At 49.2% G+C, this 27,408-nt stretch overlaps 1 protein-coding gene and 1 pseudogene across 1 annotated transcript in view; one reads left to right on the forward strand and one right to left on the reverse strand.

Moving 5' to 3' along the window:
- Positions 1–27,408, forward strand: part of PLB1 (phospholipase B1) — a 152,044-nt gene that overhangs the window by 79,942 nt on the left and 44,694 nt on the right. The window contains exons 22-36 of the mRNA XM_064363962.1: positions 3,381–3,432; positions 4,879–4,959; positions 7,216–7,281; positions 7,547–7,647; positions 10,889–10,970; positions 14,558–14,662; positions 14,783–14,878; positions 15,109–15,180; positions 16,216–16,254; positions 17,116–17,176; positions 18,041–18,099; positions 19,048–19,121; positions 24,135–24,178; positions 24,761–24,869; positions 27,208–27,259. Of these exons, the coding sequence (XP_064220032.1) occupies positions 3,381–3,432; positions 4,879–4,959; positions 7,216–7,281; positions 7,547–7,647; positions 10,889–10,970; positions 14,558–14,662; positions 14,783–14,878; positions 15,109–15,180; positions 16,216–16,254; positions 17,116–17,176; positions 18,041–18,099; positions 19,048–19,121; positions 24,135–24,178; positions 24,761–24,869; positions 27,208–27,259 (1,093 nt within the window). The remainder of the gene's footprint in view (positions 1–3,380; positions 3,433–4,878; positions 4,960–7,215; positions 7,282–7,546; positions 7,648–10,888; positions 10,971–14,557; positions 14,663–14,782; positions 14,879–15,108; positions 15,181–16,215; positions 16,255–17,115; positions 17,177–18,040; positions 18,100–19,047; positions 19,122–24,134; positions 24,179–24,760; positions 24,870–27,207; positions 27,260–27,408) is intronic.
- Positions 20,109–21,171, reverse strand: LOC105733073 (low molecular weight phosphotyrosine protein phosphatase-like; annotated as a pseudogene).

Raw genomic sequence — 27,408 nt, forward strand, 5'->3', positions numbered from 1 at the left:
AACATCAGTGGGCACAGCCATCACGGTCGTGGTCCCTGGGCACAGCCAGGTCGGTCCTCAAGAGCTGGCAGGTCAGCTTTCCTAGGTCCCATCCCTCCACTGCACTCCAAAGCCTTGAGTGTTTCTTGGGGTTTGCTGCCTGCTCAGAGAGCAAGTGAATGCTATACCTAATCAAGGAAAAATAAATGGGAAGACCCTTTCTTTTTTATACTATTTGTATTTATAATTTTTATTTCAACACTTTTTGGGGTACAGGTAGTTTTTGGTTACATGAGTAAGTTCTTCAGTGGTAATTTCTGAGATTTTTGGTGTACCTATCACCTGAGCAGAGTACAACCTACCCAATATATAATCTTTAATCCCTCATCTTCCCCCTGCCCTTCCTCTCTTAGTCCCCAGAGTCCATTATATCATTCTTGTTTTGTTTTGTGTTTTGTTTTGAGACAAGGTCTTGCTCTGTTGCCCAGGCTGGAGTACAGTGGCACGATCTCAGCTCACTGCAACCTCTGCCTCCCAGGTTCAAGCGATTCTCCCACCTCAGCCTCCCAAGTAGCTGGGATCACAGGCACATACCACCATGCCAGGCAATTTTTTTTTTATTTTTTTTATTTTTTGGTAGAGATGAGGTTTCACCATGTTGGCCAGGCTGGTCTTGAACTCCTGACCTCACCATATCCAGGCCAACATCTATTATTTTTTGACGTTTTAATTATGGCCATTCTTGCAGGAGTAAAGTGGCATCTCATTGTGGTTTTAATTTGCATTTCCCTGATAACTGGTTATGTTGAGCACTGCTTCATGTTTGTTGGCTGTTTGTATATCTTCTTTTGAGAATTGACCATGCATGTCCTTTGCCCACTTTTCGATGGGATTATTTGTTTTTTTCTAAATCCTATTTTTAATCACAAACATCACACTACCATGTAGCCTCAGCTCATGTGGTTTCGTTCCTGGATTTCCTGATATCCTTCCAGCTTTCAGCACCATCCTGAGACCGTGAGCCACGTAAGGAGCTTTCTCATTCATCGCCAGTGGGGAAGGGGGCACAGTATCCAAAGTGACGGCTAACACAAATCCCAATAGGTCTTATGATGAACTCTGGGACTTTCTTTTCCTTCTGATGGGGATAGAGTTAAAAGGCTACAGATTTACTACGTTAATTTCTTGGCTTACTTTAATAGTACCGTAATCTTGCTTTTTCCAAGCATACGTGGGCTGGTAATATGAGAGGGAAGACAGTGGTAAGTATGATTAGGTCAGGGAGGCATCCAAGAATGAAACCTTCGAGGCAAGAGCATAAAAGTAACCAAAGTGAGTGTGATTCACATGGCCCTGGGTTTCTGTCCTTGCACTGCCAGAGGCCTCGGGGCTCTTCCATGCAAGTAATCCAAGCACATCCTGGGTGGCAGGGAAAAGTTGGGGATTATTCCTGTATTAGAATTGAAGAAACTATAGCACAAAGAGGCCACATGGCCTGAACAGATGCATCAACTTGACCACATAGTCTGGCCTTGTGCCCTGCAGGCTTCATTCCAGGTCTGACAATGGCCCTCATGCAGATACATCAGTGCACCATTTACAAGGCACCTGTGTTCTGCACAAGAAACATGAGAGGAGCAGAGCAGAGGGTGACTCCCATGTTTTACTGATGATAAAATTGAGCTTCGGCAGGGCGCAGTGGCTCACACCTGTAATCCCAGCACTTTGGGAGGCCAAGGTGGGTGGATTACTTGAAGTCAGGAGTTCGAGATCAGCCTGGCCAACATGGCAAAACCCAGTCTCTACTAAAAATACAAAAATTAGCTGGCGTGGTGGCGGATGCCTGTAATCCCAGCTACTCGGGAGGCTGAGGCACGAGAATCAGTTGAGCCCAGGAGGCGAAGGTTGCAGTGAGCCAAGATCATGCCATCGCACTCCGGCGTGGGTGATAGAGTGAGACTCAGTCTCAAAAAAAAAAAAAAAATTGAGCTTCGGAGGGGTTGAGTAATCATCCCCAAACTCTGTTCCATAGACAGAGCAGCTGCTCTGATAACTTCAGATTTACAAACGAGGAAATCAAGGCTCAAAAAGGTTATATGACTTACCTAAAGTCCCCACCCAGGTGATCGAATACCTAGTGTACCGTGACTCACATCAGGCCAGTTGGGCTAACAGATAAGAGGGGAAGAGGCTGACCACTAATGTTTCCTGCTGAGCCCTGTGCCAGGGACTTTATCAATGATGATGATGGTAATGATGGCAGAAATAATTCAGTGGTTGCATACCACGTGCCAAGCACTGCTGTGAGTTCTTTATATGGCACCTCATTTAATTTCCCCAACAACTCTATGAAGAAAGTGTGCTACCATCCCCATTTTCCAAAGAGAAGAACTGAGAATTTGTGGGATCCAGTCATCAGCCAAGGTCTCAGAGCTAGTCAGTTCCACAACTGTCTTTTTCAGAGCCAGGATTCAAACCCTGGCGCTCTGGCACCAGCAGTGGCTCCTATTCCCTGGGGCGGCTTTGCCCATCTCATCTGCTGCTCCCAATGACCCTCTGGGATCAGTGAGTTTGTCTCCATTTTGCAGTCTTTTTGAACTAAGAATTTAAGTCACTTTCACACAGTTACCAAGAGGTGCCTAAGTGTCCAACCCAGATGCGTCTGACTAGACTATGTTATCTTAAGTGTACGAGGGCTTAGGCCATTGGACCTGCCAAAATGGGAGGTGCCGTGACATGTGCAAGATGTGAAATACTCACAGGCAAACCTTCCATGTGCCCTGAAGAAGCCTGGCTTGGAAGGAAAAGAAAAGTAAACCGTCAAATATGCCGATCAGAAAATCGTCACACGGGCCAGGCACAGTGGCTCACGCCTGTAATACCAGCACTTCAGGAGGTCAAAGCAGGTGGATCATGAGGTCAGGAGTTTGAGCACAGCCTGGCCAACATGGCGAAACCCCATCTCTACTAAAAATACAAAAATTAGCTCGGCACGGTGGCACATGCCAGTAATCTCAGCTACTCAGGAGACTGAGGCAGGAGAATCTCTTGGACTCGGGAAGTGGAGGTTGCAGTTAGCAGAGATCACACCACTGCACTTCAACCTGGGCGACAGAGCGAGAGTCCCTCTCAGGAAGAAGAAAAAAAGGAAAATAGTCACACTGAGAGTTACCCCCTCCTATGTGCAGTGCTCTGGCCTTCCCAAGCACAGCCACCATCCCACCGCCATCCCACAGTGGAGCCTGAATGGGGAAGGAGCTCTGTGACATGGCCTTCAGTCCATTTTCCTGCAGGAGGCCCACACTGGGTCTTCCTCCCATACATTAGATTGTTGTTCTCTCTGCTAAGTGCCCCTGCCAGTCCCCGCTCCTCACAGCGCTTCCTCTGGTGTGTCCCTGCAGGGATTTACCTGTCCAGGCCAGGAGGCTGGTGGACCTGATGAAGAATGACACGGTGGGTCTCAGGGGGCTCCAGGTGGGACTCCTTGGGAGGGGAAGTAGGCAGGAAAAATCCATGGATACAGAAATCAGCTGTGGATTGAGGGGTGGTGGGGAGCCCAGCTTGGGTTTCTAGCAGACACATCTGAAGCCTGAAACGCTGCTCCTCTGGAAGGGGGATTCCTATTCATTTGTTCAGTCAGTTAGCTGTTGAAATTATGCATCTCTTGTGAGTCAGGCCTCAGGCTGGGGCTGGAGATATATAAAAGAATCAGCACAGTCCTGTCCTCAAATTAGGAAACAGTTGGCCTGTGCTCCATCAAAAGGGCTCTGGATAAGACGGGGTCAGGTGCAGAAGGGACAGGCCCCTCTGCTTAGGAGAGTCAGGGAAGGCTTGAGAAGGAGATGTTTGGCTGTTATTCTGGGCACATGGCCCATAAGAGAGCCCTGCTCTGCAAGGGGCAGTGCCAAAAAATAAAAGTAGAGGAGACGTTTGAGCTGCGCTCTGAAAGACGAATATGAGGTTCTCCCTTAAATGAAAGCAAGGGTCTCAATTCAGAGGCTTTTTATAGCAGTTTCCAGGTGGGCAAAATAATTTAAAAAGGAAGATTAGGATGAGTTATGTAAAATTTAATGTATACCGAAGCTTATTATCAGAAGTTTTCAGGGTATTTCTACCCTTAATATCAAACTTTTCTGGATCTTGTTCCCACCTTTCTCCTTCCACCCTGTTTTGGAAGTGTAGATCACAGAAGCAAAGCTATGTAAGCCTGGGGCAATATAAGAGACTGTGAGGGCCACGGCTGCCCTGGGGCCATGGTTTATGGACTGTATGTGGCTGCACCCCTCCACACAGCCCTGTGACTTCACATACTTCTCCAGGTCCCCCTTGGAGGAGACAGATCCCAGAGGTGGCAAAATCTTTTCAGAGCATGTGCTTAGAGCTGCCACCTTGCTCTCTACCCAGCATCCGGCTTGACTAATTCATGGGCAGAACCAGTCACCAGTGTGAGTACTCCAGATTTGGAGAGCTCTCTCTTTATGAAAGGTGGTCCCTTCTCCCTTAAGGCAAAATTAGAATCCAGGATTTCTAGAAGATTTTGGAAGACACATTCCTTTCCCATGGCCAGGAGCAGCTTCCTTATCCCCTCCCCACTTCCTTGCTGTGCTGGAGATGGAGGAACAGAGCTCAGAGGGCATCTGTATCCACTCCACCAGCACACATGGAAACTGTGACCTGTGTGTTTCTGTGTGTGGACAGAGTTCAGTAATTCCACCTAAAATAAACGAACCATTAGCACCTATGATCTCAGGACCCCAGAACCAAAGAATGGAGAATATGGAAGCCCACGCGACACTCGGGTGTGTGAGGACCCATGTCTTCTAGTGTCAGGCACTCTGTGTTTAGCTTGACTTGACTCTGGGACAAGGTGCTTACTTGTGTGTTTCCTATTCATTTCAGAGGATACACTTTCAGGAAGACTGGAAGATAATAACCCTGTTTATAGGCGGCAATGACCTCTGTGGTTTCTGCAATGATCCGGTAAGTCTCCAGGACCCTTACTCAAGACTCACCCCCAGAGAAGGATTTTCACAGCCCAGTCACTGGCTCCACCCAGGAGTGGTGCAGCTCACTTGGGACTCAGGCTCACATCTTGGATCCAGCCTGGGATGAACCCTGAGACTGAGAAAGCATTCACCTCCAGGGAGCAATTCAGCTGGACAGGCAGGATTGGTTACAAGATTGATCCTGATTCAGTTTCCTATCAAGGGAGCCTGATCATATCATTCTAGAAGCCAAGATAACACCCAATGACCTAGAAAAATCTTGCCTGTGTTCACAGAGTCACAGGTTAGTTCCTTTCTCCAGTCTTTGGTGGCCTTGCCCTCCCCACCTCTGTGCTGTCGCTTGTATGGGAGAGGCGATTGCCTGCAGGCATTTGGGCAAGCTTCAGAGCCAAGTCATTCTGGGCTGGTGGGAAACCCAAGATCAAGGCTACTGCTCCGTGGGTGCTTCATGTCTTCATGGAAACTGTTTCTGAGCTGACAGAAACCCGACAGGCCGTACCCACTAGCCTCCCACCCATGCCTACGCCAGGAATGTACTAGGAGCGAAGCAGTGGTGAAGGAAACACAGGCCCCGTCCTCAGGAACTCGCACTGCCAGCGGAGAGAGACACAGGCACTTCATCACAGCACAAGGAAGACTTCAGGATGTGGTTGTAGGGATGTACAAGAGCAAAACTGGCCGGGCGCGGTGGCTCACACCTGTAATTCCAGCACTTTGGGAGTCCAAGGCGGGCGGATCACCTGAGTTCAGGAGTTCAAGACCAGCCTGGCCAACATGGTGAAACTCCATTTCTACAAAAATAGAAAAATTAACCAGGCATGATGGGCAGGTGCCTGTAATCCCAGCTACTTAGGAGTCTGAGATGGAAGAATCACTTGAACTATGTTCATTGAGGATGTTGCAGTGAGCCAAGATCATGCCATTGCTCTCCAGCCTGGGTGACAAAGGAAGACTCTGTCAAAAAAAAAAAAAAAAAAAAAAAAAAGCAAAGTTGCTGTGGGAGCCTGGTGCATGGGGAAGGGGGTTGTTAGATTTACATAGAGCAGGAGACTTTCCAACTGGGGCTTAAAGATGAGTAGGTTTGTAGGTAGAAAGGAGACCAGCAGAGTGAGGTTTAGGCTATCTTGCTGTAGCCTGTGATCACCGACCTGGAGGGATGCCCCATCCCCCAGACCCCTCACAACCCACTTTCCTGGCATCCCAGTCACCAGGAGTCAGGAGTTTTCAAGCTGTGATCTGAAGGGCCCAGAGGGGAGCCTTGGGGCTGCTGGTGGCCCGTGGGGAGGTGGCACCCTGGGCCCCTCCCCTGCTCACCTTAAGTGACACGGCTTTGATATGTTCCATACAGCAGGGCTCTTGGTTAGATTTCAATCAGAGGAAGAGTTCCACTGCTGAAAAAGCTTTAAAACCACAGATATCAAGGTCAGAAGAAACAGGTAAAATGTATCTAGGCTTGGTGTGGCGGGTGTTTCACGAGACCCTCTTCCCCTCCATTATTGCCTCGATTTGTGTAGGCAAGCCCCCAGACACCAAGGCTCCAGGAAGAAGAGATCAGGCCGTAGGACAGAGGCTGCTCAAGTTGCCGGAGATCTTAGAGCTCATCTGATCTGACATCCCCGTGTTAGAGGGGCCCAGAGATGCACTGCTCTGGCTCCAAAGCTAGTGGATGTGAAGTAGACCCAGAGCTCCATGCAACAACAACAAAAGGCATTTCCCTGAGGGCCACAGCCATGACAAATCTGAGGATCGCGGGGCTGGTGTCCAGGCTGGGGCCCCAGAGACAAACACTGTATTTCAATATTGCCTGCTGTGACTGAAATACAGTAAGAAGGGGACTCTGGCTGGGTGCGGTGGTTCACATCTGTAATCCCAGCACTTTGGGAGGCCAAGGTGGGTGGATTACTTGAGCCCAGGACTAGCCTGGGCAACATGGCAAAACCCCATCTCCACCAAAACAAAAATAAGCCAGGCATGGTGGCACGTGCCCATGGTCCCAGCTACTTGGGAGGCTGAGGTGGGAGGATTGCTTGAGCCCAGGAGCCGGAGGTTGCAGTAAGCCTTGATCACACCACTGCACTACATCCCAGCAGACAGAGTGAGACTCTGTCTCAAAAAATAAAAAAAAAGAAAAGGAAAGAAAGAAAGAAGGGGACCCAAGGGAGAAAGTAGCCCTGTTCCTAGAGAGATTGGGTGACAAATGGTGTTCAAGGGATACTTCCTCTTCCTGCAGGTCCGCTATTCTCCCCAGAACTTCACAGACAACATTGGGAAGGCCCTGGATATCCTCCATGCCGAGGTACGGAGGCTGCATCTTAGACCTCAGGCCTAGCCTGGGGGAAGCTCTGGCATCCTGCGTCCTGGGGAGACCTGCAGGTCACCTTGGTTGTGGATCTCAGCTCAAATGCCTAGATGGGGAGCAGGGAGGGGTGGGGGAAGTGGATGGGGGTAGATGGAAGTCCCTAGATCTGAAACTTGAGCAGGAAGAGCAGGCCCCACACCCAGGTGAGAGCCTGGAGCTGCCCAGCCTCATCCTCTTGGTGACCGATTTTGCCTTTTCTCAGGTTCCTCGGGCATTTGTGAACCTGGTGACGGCGCTTGAGATTGTCAGCCTGAGGGAGCTGTACCAGGAGAAAAAAGTCTACTGCCCAAGGTTGATCCTCAGGTCAGACAGACACTTCTCCCCCATTCCCAAAAGGGCAGTGGCACCCTTAGCAAGTTCCCTAGAAAACCCAAGGGCAGAAGTGTGAAAGGACTGTGGCCATCCCATCTTCTAACCTAGAAAGGCCTAAGGGGAGGATATCCCAGGATTTTTCAACCCTGGTGTAGGCCTCAGCCTACCTCGGGGTGGCATGGGGAACTACCCTTGCGCCCCTCCTCTGTTGCCATGGCTGCCACAAGGCACCCTCCAGGCCTCCAAAGGAAAGAGCAAAACACCAGGAATGGAGCCAAGCTGTGTGGCTGAGGCCCGAGGAGCACCCAGGCCACTGCTGGGACCTACTTCCAAGTGTGTCCACAGCTGCCCTGTCCCTCCTAGAGGCCCGTCTCGAGGACAGGGGCGCCTTTGGTTGTTACGGGTGTTCCGTGTAAGGCAGTCACAGATATACGGCTACTGTCACTTGCCAGAGAAAGAGGTCAGACCAGAATCAGCAGAGTCCAGAGGACAGAGTCCTCCCCAGAGAGTAGAGAGCCCTGGTCCTGAGAGGACATCTTCACCCCTCAGCCTCCAGAGTCAGACAGAGCTGGCTTCCCCCTCTAGTACAGGCTGAGCATCCCTCATCCGAAAATCTGAAATCTGAAATGCTCCAAAATCCAAATTTTTTTTTTTTTGAGATGGAGTCTCGCTCTGTCACCAGGCTGGAGGGCAATGGCGCAATCTCAGCTCACTGTAGCCTCCGCCTCCCAGGTTCAAGCAATTCTCCCACTTCAGCCTCCTGAGCAGCTGGGATTACAGGCGCACCACCATGCCCAAATAATTTTTATATTTTTAATGGAGACGAGGTTTCACCATGTTGGCTCAGGCTGGTCAACAAGGTGAAACCTCAGGTGATCCACCCTCCTTGGTCTTCCAAAGTGCTGGGATTACAGGCATGAGCCACCACGCCCAACCCCAAATCCAAAACTCTTAAAGTACTGATGTGAAATCACAAGGGGAAAATTCCACACCTGACCTCATGTGACAGGTGGCAGTCAAAACACAGGTACACAGCACGCAGTTTATTCAGCATCCCCAAAAAGCCCCCTTCAGCTGTGATCACCGTCTTTCCTGTGCATGCCCAGATCCTGCAGCTCAATCATGCCCACAGAGGGTAGCAAAGTGGCACATGTGCAGGCTGGATGCTCCAACAACAGGGTCCCCATGATGGCTCACGTGGGGCCAAGACCTGCGTGCATTACTCACTGTAGTTTTGCTCATTCTCTGTGTCGTAGATGTGGCTGAAAATGATAGTCATAGGGTAATGCAAATATTCCAAAATGCAAAAAAATCTGAAATCTGAAATGCTTCTGGCTAAAAGCATTTCAGATAAGGGAGACCCAGCCTGTATGACACATCTCCAGGACCCTCAGGAATTAGACGTTCTTCTAAGTGAAGCATGAACGTTTCCCGCAGCCTTCCTTCCTACAAGTTCTCCTCTGGACTGTTAGCCAGGTCACTGAGGCTGTGCTCCCCTGCCCTGCCCCCACGAGTTCTGTCACTGTATACAGGTCCCTACCCCAGACCTGAGCACATCACATGGTAATTATTCATGTGCCTCCCTCCCACAGCCTGTGAACTGAGTCTGAGTCACTGCTAGCGCGGTGCAGGGGCTCAGCTGCTGTTTGCCGAATGACTGAATAATTCACAAGGGCCAGACTCACTCTTGGAAGTCAAGGGGTGTCTTGGCTGCTCCTCTGTAGATCCATGCCACGCCTCACCTGGGGCACCCAAACTGCACAGGTCCCCTGGAGAAGGCGTCACGGTGCTGTGAGCAGGCAGGATGGCTGCCGGGTGACACGTGCTTATGAATGCTGCTGGTGTCAGGCATGCTATTTCCAACTGCTGACTCATCCCCTGGCTCCCACTTTCTCCAGTCACTGGGCCACACAGGGGATCGTGTCTTCACTCCATTTCAGAGCAGCTTATCAGAAAGCCTCTTGCTACCCATCCCGGCAGGGTTTTTTAGTCCATTCAAACTAAAGGTTCAGTATAGGCATTTGCCAGGTCCATTCACAGATCCAAGGTGGCCAAGTCACTGAATGTCAAGGTTGGATAGACTCAGGTCACCTTGTCCTGCCACCTCTGCAGTGCTCTGCACTCCCCGCCTCTCCACTGTTCCATCGGGTGGCTGTACTTTCCTCTGCAGTGCTGAGTCTACGTGGAGCCATCCCTGCTGTTATCACCACATCCCCCTGGACGAAGAGCCTAGAAGTGCCAGATAGCTGGCCAGGTCAGAGCTGCAGACTGGATGGAAGCAGTTTGATATAGAGAGTTAAGATAGAGGTTCAGAGCTCAGGTTCAGAGCCAGACAGACTTGAGTTCAAGTCCTGGCTTCCACACTCGGCATCCATGTGACCTTGAGAAAGTTACTCAACCCCTCTGAGCCTCGGTTTCTCATCTCTGAAACACGGATAATGAGAATACCACTTCTAGAATGGCTGCGAGGACTAAACAGGTTAATACCCGTAAAGTAGTTATTGCAGTGCTTGGTACAGTAGTCACGTTAATTATTCAAGAATTGCTAAGACAAATTCAAATCAGTGTATCTTAGCAATTATTGTTGTCACTAATATTCTGTAGAAGGTAGTATGCCTCATCCAGACAGCACTGTCCTCAGACAGCCACAAGGTAACTCGGCTCCATAAGTCACTCCTACAGATATCAGAAGAAGTCTATTTCATTTTCAAGAGCAAATCCAGGTCTAGGAAAATTTTTTTTCTTTTTTTCTTTTCTTTTTTTCTTGAGAGAGTCTCGCTCTGTCACCCAGGCTGGAGTGTAGTGGTGCAATCTCAGCTCACTGCAACCTCCACCTCCCAGGTTCAAGCGATTCTCATGCCTCGGCTTCCCGAGTAGCTAGGACCACAGGCATGCACCACCACACCTGGCTAACTTTTTCATATTTTTCATAGAGACAGGGTTTCGCCATGTCAGCCAGCCTAGTCTCGAACTCCTGACCTCAAAGTGATCTGCCCTCCTTGGCCTCCCAAAGTGCTGGGATTACAGATGTGAGCCACCGCACCTGGCCTGGAAATTTTCTTTAGCTTCATTTAGTATGGTCAGCAGGCCAGACAGCCAGACTCCTCATTAGCACAGTTCTCTGAACTCCAAGTTAAAAGAAATATATTGAGTCTCAAACCAACATTTCTACATCACTGATTCAGGATGGTGATCTTGATGGGTGAGGGTTTCTCTTTGGTTTGATCCACAGGTCTCTGTGTCCCTGTGTCCTGAAGTTTGATGATGACTCAACAGAACTTGCCATGCTCATCGAATTCAACAAGAAGTTTCAGGTAAGTGGGGAAGGGGTTCTAAGACTTCCCAGAACTGCTGTGTGATTTGATTGCTCTGTCTAGAGAACAAGTCAATGCTTAGGTAATTTTGACCCTGTATGGGTGATGACCATGGACTAGTTTGCTGATTTTAAAACGCCCTGAGACACAGCAAGGCTGCAATTTGGTTTGCTTGACTTGCACCACAGAGCCAAGTGCCTGAACGTGCCACTGAATCTCAGTTCCCAGTCTTTACATGAAACGAATGTTTCCACTTGTTCACAGATGAACATAGATCATGGGAAGAAGTTTCAGAGTGGATCTATCCGGGTCCAAACCGCGACTCTGCTCACTGGTTGTGGAGCATTAGACACATGGGCAGTGAAACTTCTCTGAGCTTCCAGCTCCTGGGTGGGAAATGGATACTGAAACACCTCCCTCCCTGGAGGGTCTCCAGGGTTCAGTGAGATGAGGTGCATTCCCTCTGCCATCTCCTCCAATAGAGCAGATGTTCTCGGGGAGCACAAGGAGAAAGGAAGTCAGGAGATGATCTCCATCTTGTGGGTGGTTCATTTTAGCCCTTTCTCTGCCACATCTTTGACCGTAAAAACAGACTCCCTTAATGATCATGAGTTTCCCCCCGCCACAAAAAAATTGTCCAGTCATTCGAAGAGGACAACAGTAGGCCTTTCTTCCAGACTAGGCTGCAAACAGCTGCCAGAGTAGATCCATCCTTCAAGGAGTCCATGGACTCCATGGGGGCAGCACCACTTCCCTGCAGACCCTTTTAGGGACAGCTATACCTGCCAGGTGTATCAGGGTGCAGGGAAATGAACCTGTATTTATTATCCTCTGTGACCACCACCTAGCACCCAGGATGACTCCCCAGCTGGACTTCCTTTATTTTATTTATTTATGATGAGATAGGGTCTCACTTTGTCACCCAGACTGGAGTGCAGTGGCACAATCTTGGCTCACTGCAGCCTTGACCTCCAAGGCTCAAGCTATCCTCCAGCCTCAGTCCCCCAAGTAGCTGGGTACAGGTGTGTGCCACCACGCCCAGCTACTTTTTGTATTTTTAGTAGATACAGGGTTTTGCTATATTGCCCAGGCTGGTTTTGGACTCCTGCACACAAGCAATCCACCCACCTCAGCCTCCCAAAGTGCTGGAATTTCAGGCATGAGCCACTGTGCCCAGCTGTACTTCTTTCTGCTGTGAGCAGGCACCTGTGACTGGGGAGGAAGTCCCCTGCCCACACCAGAACAGGGAAGGCAGCTGAGGTTATGGCTGTGAGAGCAATCCTGTTTCAATTGGGGTTATTTGGTGCATGCAACTAAAGTTCATGGAGTTTCCAGCTAATTTAAGCAGATTTAATATTTACACAGACTCTCTGGCAGAGCTAGAGAGCCAGGGTCAGGAGCTAAGCTATCAGGAATCATGGAATGATAAAATTTTAGGGGCCAACCCATAAGAATCAAAATCAGGGCTGGGTGTGGTGGCTCATGCCTATAATCCCAGCACTTTGGGAGATTGAGGCAGATGGATCACTTGAGGTTAGGAGTTCAAGACCAGCCTGGCCAACTAGTGAAACCCTGCAAAATATACAAAAATTAGCCAAGCATGGTAGCACACACCTGTAGTCTCAGCCACTTAGGAGGCTGAGGTAGGAGGATCACTTGAGCCCAGAAAGCAGAGGTTGCAGTGAGCTAAGATTGCACCATTGCATTCCAGCCTGGGCAACATAGTAAGACTTTGTCCCCCGCCCCCCCAAAAAAAAAAAGAATCAAAATCAGGCCACAGACCTGGTCCAGGGAAGACATCACAGACTCCAATGTCACTGCCATTTCTAGGAACTGGATGCAGCTGCCACCTTCAGCAGAACGGGTTCTTTGCCATCCCTGACACAGGCAATGATTGGTGAAGCCTCAGTCACGTGCCCACGCCCTGGCTGCAGGCACGGTTGGGAAAGCAGCCATTGTCTTTTTCAGCCTCCACAGTGGGAGGCAGGCTGCTCCCTGTGCAGTGGGGTCTTCAAACTTGGAAGTGGGTTCAGATGCTGAGCAGCCAAAACGGAGGAGAAAGATTCACCGACATCACCCTCCCAGCCTCTGCAGACAGGCCAGTGGTTCCTACGGCGGATCCTGCCCACCACTGAGGCCCTGCCTAATCTAGTGTTTTGGAGATCCCGCATGCTAGCCACATGTGGCCATTACGCCCTCTCTGAGAATCATCTCACACCCTACTTCCCACAAAAGCTACGGCTCTCGTAATTCTCCCTGGAGATGATCATTCCTATCAATAACCACAGTCAGTTACTTACCACTTGCCACGTGCCAGGGACTCTACACACTATTTCTTTCCATTGCCAAAAGGCGTGTGGTTCCACTGTGAGCCCATCTGGCTATCCCCAAAGTAACTGGTAGCACTGGAAGGGATGTAAGAGATGGCCCAGGACTCACCCAACATCCTCCATTTACTAAAGGGGAAACAGAGAAAAGGGAAGCACCGTGCTGGAAGTCACACTGCTGGTTCGCAGTACCTCACTTCCTTCCCTTCTGAGAGACTACGCTCTCTCCTTCCCTCATGCCTTACTCAAGGCAGACACTGGCTTGGGAGGTCAGACTCGAGACATTCCTGGCCTGGGAGTTGACCCTGGGAAAAGACAGTGTGTGGTATTTTCTGAAGTGACCCCATTAATGTTCCCAGGTATGTAAGCCTGACTCCCCTCTCCAGCCAGAGTAATGGCCCCAGGTGGCAGAAACCCTGGTGAGCAGTGGAATGGCTGAGTCAGCCTACAGTGGGAGCCAGAACTGGGGTAACAGGTTTTCCTAGAAGTGACCCCAAGCAGAAGCTGTGAGGGTTACACAGATCTCAGATCTGAGAGCCTCAAGCACGCACACACCCTGCACAGGCAATATAAATATACATTCAATTTTGATGCACCTAGGACAGAAATAAATTGTTTGGATTATTCAAAATGCCATTTAACTAAAAACCACCCCTCAAATCTTTAGTCAAAATAGCTTTAAAAGAAGTCAAGCTGGCTGGGTGCGGTGGCTCACGCCTGTAATCCCAGCACTTTGGGAGGCCGAGGCGGGCAGATCATCTGAGGTCGGGAGTTTAATACCAGCCTGACTAACATGGAGAAACCCCGTCTCTACTAAAAATACAAAATTAGCTGGGCGTGGTGGCACACGCCTGAAATCCCAGCTGTTCAGGAGACTGAGGCAGGAGAATCGCTTGAACCTGGGAGGTAGAAGTTGCAGTGAGCCAAGATCGCGCCATTGCATTCTAGCCTGGGCAACAAGAGCAAAACTCCATCTCAGAAAAAAAAAAAGTCAGGCTGATAGACTTTCTTATCTATCCTTTTTCATGGCCTAGTTCAAATAGATGCAATTGCAGCAGAGTTTGGGGCCAGGGGTTAAGATAAAGGCTGATCTAAAATGTAAATGATCTAAAATGTAAAATCTCAGTTGCAATTTTGCTCCAGGTTGATTTCACTCAACAGTCAGATTCTGTTTAGTTCTGTGTTGGGGAAAGAGATTGATCAAGGACTGAGCAGATGCACAGGGGACCGCCTGACCTCTGTCCCCTTTTCCTCCTGCAGGAGGGGACCCACCAACTGATTGAGAGCGGCCGATACGACACAAGGGAAGATTTTACAGTGGTTGTGCAACCGTTCTTTGAAAACGTGGACATGCCAAAGACCTCGGTAAAGAAAGCAAGCATCATGGATAAACAGAATCCACAGAGGGTGTGTGGCTCTTTCTGAGTGTCATTTATATAATCCAGCGTGTCTATAACGACCTCTCTTTTTCTGCCCGGTGAGCAGGAGGGATTGCCTGACAACTCTTTCTTCGCTCCTGACTGTTTCCACTTCAGCAGCAAGTCTCACTCCCGTGCAGGCAGTGCCCTCTGGAACAACATGGTAAGGTGGCTGTGAGGAAAATACATCCTCCCTCTGGTAAGAAAAAGACTCAAAAGCCTTTGGAGGACCTAGGAGGCCCATCATGCAGGCCTTGTGATTCTGTGCACAGCAATGATAAATAAACCCCATCTCCTTCATCCTTCCCTGCCTCCCGCACCCCTGACCTGTGTCCTGAGCTTTCCATCTGGCCACCCCTTCCTCACTCCCCATCTCCCTGCTTCTTGGTTTAGCTGGAACCTGTTGGCCAGAAGACGACACGTCATAACTTTGAAAACCAGATCAATATCACATGTCCGAACCAGGTAGAGTGGAAAGCGCGTCCTTCCAGGCTCCGGCTCCCATCGGGCTTCTTGGTTCATTTCATCCCAGGCCCTCACCCTCATCCCCGGCTCTGCCTGCCCGCCCACTCCACTTTATACTCCAGGGTTAACTGCCCCAAATGCCCCATCTGGTTGTACTGAGAGGGACGACCACTTGATCTCTGCATGGCCGGGAGCACTCACACACGTCTGGGCTGGAGACAACTCTTTGGGGCAGGCGAGATGAGCATGGCAGCCACATCTGCCTGTCATTCTGAAAGCTGGGGGCAGCGGAGAACTTCACAGGCAGATGGGGCAGAAGGATTCCTTGTCTTCGTATAGCCCCTGCCTCTATGGCAGAGGAGCAGAGCGAGGAACCGGAGACCTAGAAGGCTATCTAGTTGGTGGTGGGGGATGGGGGGTGTAAACTGGAAGCTGGAGCTAGGGAAGGAAAAGCAGAACAAGCCCTACATGTTTACTCACAAGTTCTCAGAAAGACTTTCTTGGAGCTCTGCAGCGGCTGCCCCCAAGAATTCCTCTGTCTACCCAGAGGGCTCCTAGGCTGACACTGGGAACCACTGTAAAGGGCTTATGTGAGACGGGACCAAGATCATCTGACTTTTCTTGCCTGGGCAGGAAGGAGCCCTGGCCACTGCAGGCTGGGGTACGCGTGGAGTGGCAAGGGAGCCCGGGGAGCAGAGACAAGGGATTTTTCCAGCAGAAAGAGGAGCATGGTTGGAAGAGGGCAGGGTAGAAAAAGAGAGGCCGCATAGCCATTCTCAGCCAGCCATGCAGGAGGTGGAGGAAGGCAAGCACATTCCCGGAAGCATGAATTTATGCTCATTATTTGCGCTGGGTTCAGGTTGCAGTGAAGGCCCCACTACATCCCGGGAGGGAGTCACCCTGGCAGAGAGAGGCCAGGCTTGGGATACAGGACAGGGAGGCTGCAGCTGTTTATGCCAGGCTGACACTTATTGAGTGCTGGCAAGCAGAGAAGCAAGCAGAGTTTGCTGCTGTTGCATACCCGCTCTCCCACAGGTCCAGCCGTTTCTGAAGACCTACAAGAACAGCATGCAGGTACCTGCATCTTGCCTCCTCTTGGCTCACCGGGCAATGCAATGGGCAACCCCTGGGCTGGGACAGGCCCAACAGGGCAGGGTGGAAAAGCGGGCAAGAGTTCCAGATGGCCATAAAGGCCACCCGCCTGACCTTCAGATGGAGTAGCGGGTAGGGTAAATGCCGTGGATAGCAGCTGGAAGGCATCCAGCCAACCCAGTCACAGCTTTACCGAAACATAAGTGAAGAGAAACCCTCTTCCTCGTAAAGCTGGTGCAGAAGCAGGGGCTGGTGTGCGGTGGGGTCGTTTGTTTCTGCCCTGAGTCTTGCACTGGATGGTGAAGGGGTCTAAACTAGATGAGTGGACCTTGACCTGGCTGATACGCAAGATTACCTAGGGAGGCTTCTTCAAAAGCCTGTTTGAGCCCCCCAACCTCCAGGAGTAGGACCCAGGAATCAGGAATCTGTATTTTTCTTCTCTTTCTTTCTTTTTTTTTTTTTGAGATAGAGTTTCACTCTTGTTGCCCAGGCTGGAGCGCAATGGTGCAATCTCGGCTCACCACAACCTCCGCCTCCTGGGTTCAAGCGATTCTCCTACTTCAGTCTTCAGGTAGCTGGGATTGCAAGCATGTGCCACCACACCTGGCTAATTTTTGTATTTTTAGTAGAGATGGGCTTTCTCCATGTTGGTCAGGCTGGTCTCAAACTCCCGACCTCAGGTGATCCACCTGCCTCGGCCTCCCAAAGTGCTGGAATTACAGGCTTGAACCATCACGCCCAGCCAGGCATCTGTATTTTTCAAAGCTCTTGGGATACATCTGATAGCCAGTTTTTCTAGTCCCTTTCAACCCTGAGATTCTGGTATTCGTTCTGTGCCCTTAGGGTCATGGGAGCTGGCTGCCATGCAGGGACAGAGCCCCTTCTGCCTCACCCCCTACCTCAGGTAAGCCCCCTATGGCAAGCAGGACCCAGGTCCCTCCACAGGGGCTTCTGTGTCTGTGAGTCTTCTCACCTGACTTTTCACACTCACTCCATGGCACAGTGACGGCCAGTGCTTGCCACCTGTCTGGGTGGTTACCTGGGATGAGTCCCTGTTTTTTGCCACTCTAGCTGGTGGTGACACCATGCTTAGCAGGCACCAAGGCACCTAGGGCCAGAAGATGTCTCCTGCCTACCTGCTTCAGCCTCTTAGAGGGAGCACAGGCAGAGGAGCCCTGTGAGCACACCCTTGGGTGGCTCAGCCCAGAGGTGGGCCCAAGTCCCCAGAGGAAGCTGGCTCTGCAATCACTGCAGCCTACGGTAGGGCCTGGAAGACTCCCTAGGCTCTTCGGAAGAGATCTGGGGGCAGGGAAAGGCCCAACATGATTATTCAGACTCTTGGTGGAAAATTCAGACCCCACTGCTGAAAAGGCTGCACATCAAGTCCTGCACCTCGTCTTACATGGTTTGATGCCCGTCCAGTTGTGCACTCAGGCCATGGCTGGCATCTCCCATGACTCCCCTCCCTCCCGCCTTTCCCTGCTTCCTTCCCTCCTTCCTTTTCCCTTTCCCCTCTCCTTCTCCCTTTCTCCCCTTTTCCTCTTCTTCTCCCTGTCTGCACCTCTCTTTCCCTGTAGGTCCAGAATTGGTTGTGTCTTAAGGGAAAATTGCCCTCATATAACTTCCTCCTCCGTGGTACTGTGCACACCCAGCCCTGCATGGCCCAGTGCACGTGCAGATTGCATTTCAGATCTTGCCTGAAGCCAGAGGCACTAGACTGAACTGCAGTTTCCTTCCTGCAGCCCTGAGTGTGTCCGCTTCTTTGCAGTGCATGCCCTGAGACCTGCGGACATCCAAGTTGTGGCTGCTCTGGGGGATTCTCTGACCGTAAGGACTCTTGGGCCCTGGGTGGTTTGGGGATACCTAGGCCAGCCCTAGGTCCCAGTCCTCTTAAGGGCCAGCATGCCTCTCCTCTTATCTCTTATTTTGCCCCTCTACCTGGCTTTGTCAATCCAAGAGCATGCCAATGCCTTGATTCGTGGCCCCCTTCTCAGACAGTTGTGCAGAGGAAATCTTTTTCAGGACTGAACTGAATTGTCTCAGAGGGCAGAGGTTTTGAATACCCAATAACACTTTTTTAATGTATGTAAAACTATGTGATTTTGACTCAAGATTCTCCTAAACCTCCCTGTGTAGGTGCTCTTTTTCCTTTGGATTATGCTTTATAATCAGCTGAGACCTCACATCTGCTTCCTCTTTGCATCTGCACGGAAGGCAGCAAGGACTCCTTAGTTGTGGATAAAGCTCTGCTCCTAACTTCCAAGAAAAGGGGCTATTTTACTGTCCCCAATCATCATTTCCAGCAGCACATCTAAGGCCTTGAGAATACCTTACAGGATGCCCCAGAGGGAACGAGGAGAAATGTGAGGCTTAGGAGAAATCACCGCAGTCGCTTAAGTCAATGAGCTCTCTCATCATGCTGTTAAAGAACCTAGTGGCATAATGCTGGGAACGATATTATTAACGCTCTCTCACGTTTGTAAAGCACTTGAGAGTTTTCAAAGAGGTTTTTACCACTGTAATCCAATTTGGTCCCCAAAACGCCCCCTGTGAGATGAGCAGGGCCTGTCCTCAGCTTGGTGAGGAGGCAGCTGAGAGTTGGGGAAGGCACACGGCCAGGGAGGAGGATGGAGACTTAGAGCGGGGGCTACTGGTCCGGTGTCTGCTCCCACCGCGTGAGTGCATAGGGAAGTCGTCTTTGGAAGCCCTGCACGGTCATGGCCTCCCTGTTCTCTGACTCTCTAATTTCCTGTGGACTCTGGTATGTTTTCAAAGGCTGGCAACGGAATTGGCTCCAAAGCAGACGACCTCCCTGATGTCACCACACAGTATCGGGGACTATCATACAGGTAATGGTAACCTTTGACCTCTCTCAGGGCTCCTCCCACAACAGAGATTGGATGTGGCTTTGTCTCCTGTAAATATGTGAATCCCAGAGGTCAGAGACTTGGTCTGGAAGGGGCTTTCAGAAAGAAAAACCTATATATTTCTGCAAAATGTGAATATTGGGTGAGTGGGGAGGATGTTTTACTGTTGATAATCTTTTTTTTTTTTTATTGTACAGAGAAAGTAGTAAACCAGGGTTCTTATCAGACTCCTGAGTCAGCAAATCCAACATGAAATGCACCAGAAAAGCACCAAATCCCTGAATCTTCACCTGCCTGCTTGCATGTATACGTGTACATGTGGTGTTCTCATGTCTCTGTTTACTGTCTTATGTGTTTATTCATGTTGTCTTGTAGTCACATGGCTGCCTTTACGTACATGTACACATCTGCATAGAAAACCTGTGAAACCCAATGCACACTTCAAGAGGGCGTAACCAAGACACAGTCAGAATCAGCCAGGTCTTGAAAGATTAGCAAATAGACAAGAGGAAAGGGTGAGAAAGGGCATCCCGAACACACAAGTGGAGAAGGTCAGGGTGTGCCAGGCGAGCGGTTGCAAGTGGGTATTCTCAAATTTCTTTCTTTCCTAATAAAGTTCTCATTCTCAAAGTAAGCGGCCAGTAGCTCAGAATTTACCTGGGAAAACAACTAGAATGAAGCTGGCCACGAGGGGGCAGCGTGCTAATGAGCGGTGGAGCCAGGAGAACACCTTTGCTGCCGCCTCCCTTTTCTTTTTTTTCTTTTAACTGTCTGAATCAAAGATTTTTATTTATTCTTCTGCCAAACACAACTGATTTCCATCTACAATTATTTTTTAAGGTAAGAAACAGTAAGTCAACTGAACAAAGAGCTGGGGCTCTGGGCTCTGGAACGTTATTACACAATGAGAAATGCAGGCCCTCAGGGTGGGGTCTGGTCAGGCTGGCCGCAGCAGGGTGGGAACGTGCCTCAGTGGGCCTTCCCCAAGAACGCGCTGCAGCACCTGATACACTGCTGGCACACCGCCTCAAAGTCAGAGTCATTCCCATAATAGGGATCTTCAATAGTAAGTTGTATTTGTGGATCATAGCTCCCAAGTAGTTCAATTTTAGCTCTGCAGGTTTTTTTTTTTTTCCCCTAGCTCTGTAGGTTTTAACTCTATTACTTTTTTTATTCAAATCTCTCAGATGGCTCTCATCCATACATAGTATATAATCAAATATGGCAAAGTCTTCTTTGGTAATCTTCCGGGCAACGTGGTTCATGAGAATGCCATGCCGCTTCGTGCAGCTCTGCCCTTGGTAGTCAGGGGGGTTCCCGCCCTCATACCCGGAAGTCGCCGCGCTGTCTACCCTCCAATTCTCTGAGATATTTTGATCAGTTACAAGTTTCCTAAAAACTGCTTCTGCAATGGGTGATCGACAAATGTTACCCAGACCCACAAACAGCACGGACTTGGTAGCCGGCTCTGCCACCTTCCCGCGTGCAGAGGGGCCGAGAGACCGCGTTGTGCAGCACAGTGTCGCGGCGCGTGCGCACTTTTTCTTTTGAATGAATTTGCTTCTCGGGGAAGTGACAGGGAGCAGGGAGGGCGTGATCAGAACCGTGACGCTTCTCTGGCCAGACCTGAGCAGAGTCCCAGAGAGAATGGGTTTCCAGGGAGGGAGGAAGGTGCAATCACTCAGCCTGTAGCACCCACAGCAAGGACCTAGGGTGTCCTTAGCGTGAGGATATCAACCCCTCAAGAACAGAGGTCAGTGTCTTCCTGTGCCAAGGTCCCTGCGTTTCCACAAGTCCTTGGCCAGGTACCTGGTCCTAACAGGCTGCCATGGACAAATCAGAGGCTCACAGACTCAGCACTCTGCTTCTGATGAGGCTACAGGAAAAAGAAAAACCAGAGGAGAGAGAGCAGAGCTTGTTACAGTCAAGAAAGAGCATGAGATCATGGCAGCGGCACTTGGCCACAGGTAGAGAAGGCAGTGACCTCACACCATAGCACGGGAAAATCGAAAATAAAGTAGACAAACCACATTGCGGGTGACAGATATGTGACATGCACCAGGTGGGGCAACCTGGGGAAGTGAGGCGATGAGCCCAACTTTACAAACAGATTGACCAGCCGGGCTCCTGGGATTCAGATGTGAACAGGCAATATCCTCTACTAAAAGTTTCTCTCTGTAAAGATGGGAAAATTCAGCCATTGCTCTGTTTCTTCCTACAAGTGAAGTCCATTACAGCCTAATGTCTCAATTTTCTAGTTCTAAGGCCTCAGGTTCAATGGCTGCTGTCCCTTTAAACACTTCATTTGTCCTAAATGTTTCAAATAGCTGCCCCCAAATGCATGTGTGTTAAAGATGGAAGCTCGCTGGGCACGGTGGCTCATGCCTGTAATCCCAGTACTTTGGGAGGCCAAGGTGGGTGGATCATCTGAGGTCAGGAGTTCAAGACCACACTGGTCAACATAGTGAAACCCCATCTCTCCTAAAAATACAAAAAATTAGTCGGGCATGGTGGCACGTGCCTGTAATCCCAGCTACTTGGGAGGCTGAAGCAGGAGAATCGCTTGAACCCGGGAGGTGGAGGTTGCAGTGAGCCAAGATGGTGCCATTGCCCTCCAGCCCGGGCAACAAGAGCAAAACTTCATCTCAAAAAAAAAGATGGAAGTTCCCGGTCAGGGTCTGAAAGACAGTTTGACACTTGGTAGAATACATATTGTGTCTTAAGTGTTCCATGGAACATTAACTCCAGACATGTTCCTGAAGAAGGGAAAATTCTTTGTATTTGACGGGGAAACATTGTAGCCTTCCTCTGGGGAATTCATGAGCACATTAGCATATTAAAGGCTCTAATAAACCCTGCAATGCAGAAATCTGTTTAAGTTTTATCTGTTTAATCCAATGTTTTCCTTAATTCCAGAACTTTTTCTTCACTCATAACACCTGTTAACATCTCCTGGAAAGTGTTCGTGTAGTAGACTGATCTGAGAAAAGCAATTTTTGAGCCATTAAAGCTTCTAGATTGGAAAAACTAGGCAATTAATGTTACTAGATCAATCAAGAATGGAATTTGAGCCTCTTCCCCATAGGAAACAAAGTGAAAAGAGTAGATCTCATGGGGTTAGAGGAGAAGTAGACACAGAATTCATGGGGAGTGGGTGGCTGTGGACAGGACCTGCAGAAGAGGCTTGGCTTGGCTGTGAATATTTCCAAGGCCCCTTGACCCGTGAGATTCTGTAGTGAAAGGTTCCAGCTTTGGCCAGCTTAACAATGTGGCGGGGCCAGAGGTCTTGAGAACATTGCCTTTTCTTCCATTGAAATAAGTTTTCTTGTTTGGGACCATTCAAAGGACCAAAATAAAATTTACTTACCAAAAACTGCCTTTGTTTTATTAACTAGGGGTTCATTCTCACATGACTGAAACTCCTTCAACAAATGTTATTGAGCATCTACTCTATTTTTCTGTACACTTTAGACGACAACAGATGACCAGAGCCCAGCCATTGAGCTCATAGTGTAACGTAAATGATATTCATCTAAAGGGTCTAAGGTGGACTAGCTGTTTGATATGGATCTGTTTCCTTTCATGTTTCACATAGTTCTGATCAGAATGAGAGTTGGAATGTTTTTGCGCTTTTGTATGTATCTGTCATAATCCTTTTCTTCTCCTGGAAGTTTTCACTCTAAAATGAAGTCAGGGAGAGATTTTCATAGCCTGTTGGTCTTGATCAGCCACCATACTTGTTTTAAAATGAAGATATCTTTAAACAAGAAATTATAGTAGGAAGTACTTGATGTGTTTGTGTTTGCATGTCTATGTTTATATCTTTATTGAAGGAGAAAAGGAGGCAGAATTAGAACACAGTGATTGGCAGAGGTATATAGACTTATAATTTCTTTTCCAATGTAAAATATTCTGATTGGGTGCCTTTAGTCCAGAGAAAGAACGATCACAAAGCAGCAGCTTCATGTAGAGCTGGAAAAGAATCAGACGCTCACAAAAACGCCCATTCACTGGGCAAGTTAGGCTCAGACATCTAATGGGAAGGTGGGGAGAGAGAACTGAGTGAAGGAGAAGGGCAAGATTTCCGGCATCTGCCTTCTCTCCACCACCCGGATTGCTTGCAGAGCTGCTGACTTAAGCCCTTGATCACGCTGACGTGCAACAGTCCACTTCATTCCAAGCATTCCTTGAATGAAGAACAGCGAGGACTCATGGCCTGCCCTTAGAAGTCTCTGCTGGTGGGCTGGGTGCTAAGGCCATGTTCTTAAAATCCATTGGCCTGGGATAACATGCTAGGATTCAAAAAAGAGACACAGAAGAAAACAGTAAATACTATATATATGAATATCAGATTTCGTTAAAATAGAAATACTATCTTTTCTCCTATGTGTCATACTCAATTTATTAATAAATGCATGAAAGAAAACAAAATACTTATTGTGTTAAAGTTAGATTAAATGAAAATTAGATGGGGCATGGAAAGGTAGTGAGCGGCCACCCTTCTGAACCGTCCATTGGAATTTAGCTGACTACTGAGCAGAGAAGAGCTTATCTATTTTCCAAAGGTTTCCCGCTCAAGCTGGGTTTCAGTGACCTTTAGCAAGTTAAGTAACCTCTGCGCACCTCAGTTTCTTACTCGGTAAAATGGACATAGTCACCTCTACATCATTGGCTTGTTGGGAGATGTGGAATAACAGATATAGAGAATCTAGTGCATATCTGAGCACATAGTATATACTCAGCTAAGCATTCTCCCTCCTGCCTTGGTAAAGAAGCAGCTCTCTCATCTTCAAATCCTGGGTTCAGTAGGGAACCAATATGTTAGGGAATTCAAAATGTTCTCGGAATCTGTCAAACACAAAAAGATGGGTCTGGCCCATCTCAAAGGTGCTGATGGGCACTGAGAAGGGCGGGGTTGCTCTTTTGTAAGGTTTCTACATTGATTCAACCAGTCTCTCTCTCCCTCTCATTCACTGGCCTGCTCACTCCCTACAGTTCAGGAGGGGACGGCTCCCTGGAGAATGTGACCACCTTACCTAGTAAGTAGCCACTGGGGTCTTGAATCTGTCTACCATTCCATCCATCTGGCCCCTCGGATTCCTGAGAGTACCTCCCAGCTAAGGCACAAATGGCATTCCCTTATGGCCCACCATTTAAGTAGGAGGCAGGAGGCAATGGACAAGCAGCCGAAGTGGGTAGAATAAACACCAGATTTAGAGCCTGAAGATCTGGTTCAATCCCTGGCTCTCCGATGTACTGTCAGGTGACCTAGGGCAAGTTACCCAATATTCTTAGCCTCAGGTTTCCCCAACAGGCTCAGAAGGTGTTGAGACAAAGTGGGTAGTGACCCTTCAATGCACTGTGAATTGTATTTAAAAATGTGTGTTTTTTAAGTGAGAAGCTCTTGCCACCCTGGCCCACCTAGTCATCAGGTCATTAGGTCATTTCAACTTAGGGAGGCCCCAGCTTATGTCCGGGATACACACTGCCTCCCTGCCTCTCCCCAGGAAGCATAAGGATAATAACGCAGCCCACTTTGGGGACCTAGGTCCCACGGGACCAGAGAAGCTATCCTGGCTTTCTGTTCTGAGCTGTCTCCTGTTCACCCTCTCCTCTTCCAGATATCCTTCGGGAGTTTAACAGAAACCTCACAGGCTACGCCATGGGCACAGGTGACGCCAATGACACGAATGCATTCCTCAATCAAGCTGTTCCTGGAGCAAAGGCTGAGTACGACATTTGGGGAGGGAGGGAGCCTGCAGCGTAGGGAGTGGGATGCACATAGTACCCTTGAAGATCATAGCACTGGCCTCTATGTGCAAAGGGGACACTTGTGAGGCTCAAGCCACCCTCTTCCCTGCTGCCCCTGTGACGAAGGTCATAACAGGATAGAGAGCCTGTGGCCTTGGAGAGATGTGATGCCCCCACGGGTGCAGCTCCTGGCCTTGCCTTCATGTGTAGCATGTTCTAATGATTGGACAAATCTACCAACCTTATCCAGTGTTTAAAACTCACCAAGGCACACGGTGCTAGAGAGATCCACTCTCCTCAGAACTTCACAAGTGGCAATTCCCCAGAAAGATCAGAGAGGGCCAACCAAATGGATGGGGCAAGCCTTCTGGCCCTAGAGGCATCTGGAGCAACGAGTCACGTCCCGTCCCTACCCCTATTATGGAGCTAACAAGAAATGGAATGGAGAAGCCCAGAGGCAGTCAAAGAAGAACAGCTGCCCAGCCTCCTGGGGGGGTCTCCAAAGGGGCTCTGGAGGCCCCAGCAGCCTAGGTCTTCTTGTTCTGTGCAGCTCCTAGCTTAGCCATCTGAGCCTCTGTCACATGTCATCTTCTTGCTCAGGCCCACACTTTCTGGTTGAGGGGTGTGGCCCCCAGACCCACTCACTCAGCCTGGAAAGATTCTTGGTAATAGAAACAGCTGGGGACAGATGGTCCCACTAACATGTCCTGAGAGGTCACCTTGCTGTGGAGCCATCCCACCCAGGTCTATAACAAGGCCCTGAACAAGTGGAAGTGGGGAGCTCAGGTGCCTGAAATCTATTCCTTCCAGAAATTATAATTTTTTTTTTTTTTTTTTTGAGACAGAGTCTCATTCCATCACCCAGGCTGGAGTGCAGTGGCACAATCTCTGCTCACTGTAAACTCCACCTCCCAGGTTCAAGTGATTCTCCTGCCTCAGCCTCCCGAGTAGCTGGGATTACAGGCTCCTACCATCACACCCAGCTAATTTTTGTATTTTTAATAGAGATAGGGTTTCACCATGTTGGCCAGGCGGGTCTCAAACTCCTAACCTCAAGTGATCCTCCCACCCAGCCTCCGAAAGTACTCGGATTACAGGTGTGAGCCACTGTACCCAGCCAATTTTTTTGTTTTTTGTGACGGAGTTTCGCTGTTGTTACCCAGGCTGGAGTGCAATGGCGTGATCTCGGCTCACCGCAACCTCCGCCTCCTGGGTTCAGGCAATTCTCCTGCATCTGCCTCCTGAGTAGCTGGGATTACAGGCACGCGCCACCATGCCCAGCTAATTTTTTGTATTTTTAGTAGAGACGGGGTTTCACCATGTTGACCAGGATGGTCTCGATCTCTTGACCTTGTGATCCACCCGCCTTGGCCTCCCAAAGTGCTGGGATTATAGGCTTGAGCCACTGCACCCAGTCCCAATTTTTTTTTTAAGTTGAGGTTTCACTCTGTCACCTAGGCTGGAGTGCCATAGCATGATCTCAGTTCACTGTAACCTTCACCTCCCAGGCTCAAGCAATCCTCCCACCTTAGCCTCCCTAGTAGCTGGGACTACAGGCATATACCACCATATCTGGCTAAGTTTTTTGTATTTTTTGAGAGATGGGTTTTACCATGTTGCCAGGGTGGTCTCAACCTCCTGAACTCAAGCAATCCACCCACCTCAGCTTCCTAAAGTTCTGGCATTACAGGTGTGAGCCACCAGGCTTGTCACCTTCAGTAAATTATAACCCAGGCACATGGAGAGCACATGTGACTCCCCACCTCTTTCTGAAAGAAGCATTTAGATATGTTTACAAAAGAAAAAATAGCATACATGTAAGAGAGAAAAATCCCAGCTATTGGAGGAAACTAAGAGGAAGCAACTGTGTCAATATGAACATTTTTATGGTTATCATGTTGGAGCATCAAACTCAGCTTCCTAGCAGCCAGAGTGAAAAGAGGAAGCATGCTAAAAGTTTCATGGGTCCAATTTTAGGATCTAAACTAGTCTTCCAGAAGAGATGAATGCTTTCTTAGCATGGAATCCTAAAAGCCCTTTTGCGTGTGGAGTCTCAGAAAGGAGATCATGAGCAACAGATATAATTGGCAGTACCTTGACTGCAGCTGCAGGACAGACGCGTTATTGGCATCTCAAATGGTTATCTGTTGTAATAACTTTCCAGAAGAGGCAAGTAGCTCCTGGTCTCTGAGCCTCATGATCTCCACCAGCTCATGCAGGGAGGACGATACTGTCAAAGCTTCTAGTTCAGGCCCTCTAGGAGGAAAACTGTGGTCACTGTTCCTCAGCAGACAGATGGGTTTTCTCTCTTTCTCAGGGATCTTATGAGCCAAGTCCAAGCTCTGATACAGAAGATGAAAGAAGACCATGTGAGTCAGATTTACAGTTATTCCTAAACATGAATTTTCTAACCCAAATGGAGTGGTCTGCCATGAAAAGCAGTGAGCCCCATGTTCTTAGAGGCATTGAAGCAGTGGTGGGACAGCCCCTGACAGAGGTCCTATGGAGGAGATTGTGT

The sequence above is a fragment of the Aotus nancymaae genome, unplaced genomic scaffold (assembly GCF_030222135.1).
Source record: "Aotus nancymaae isolate 86718 unplaced genomic scaffold, 86718_ANA_hifiasm-v0.15.2.pri h1tg000057l, whole genome shotgun sequence".
NCBI lineage: Eukaryota > Metazoa > Chordata > Mammalia > Primates > Aotidae > Aotus > Aotus nancymaae.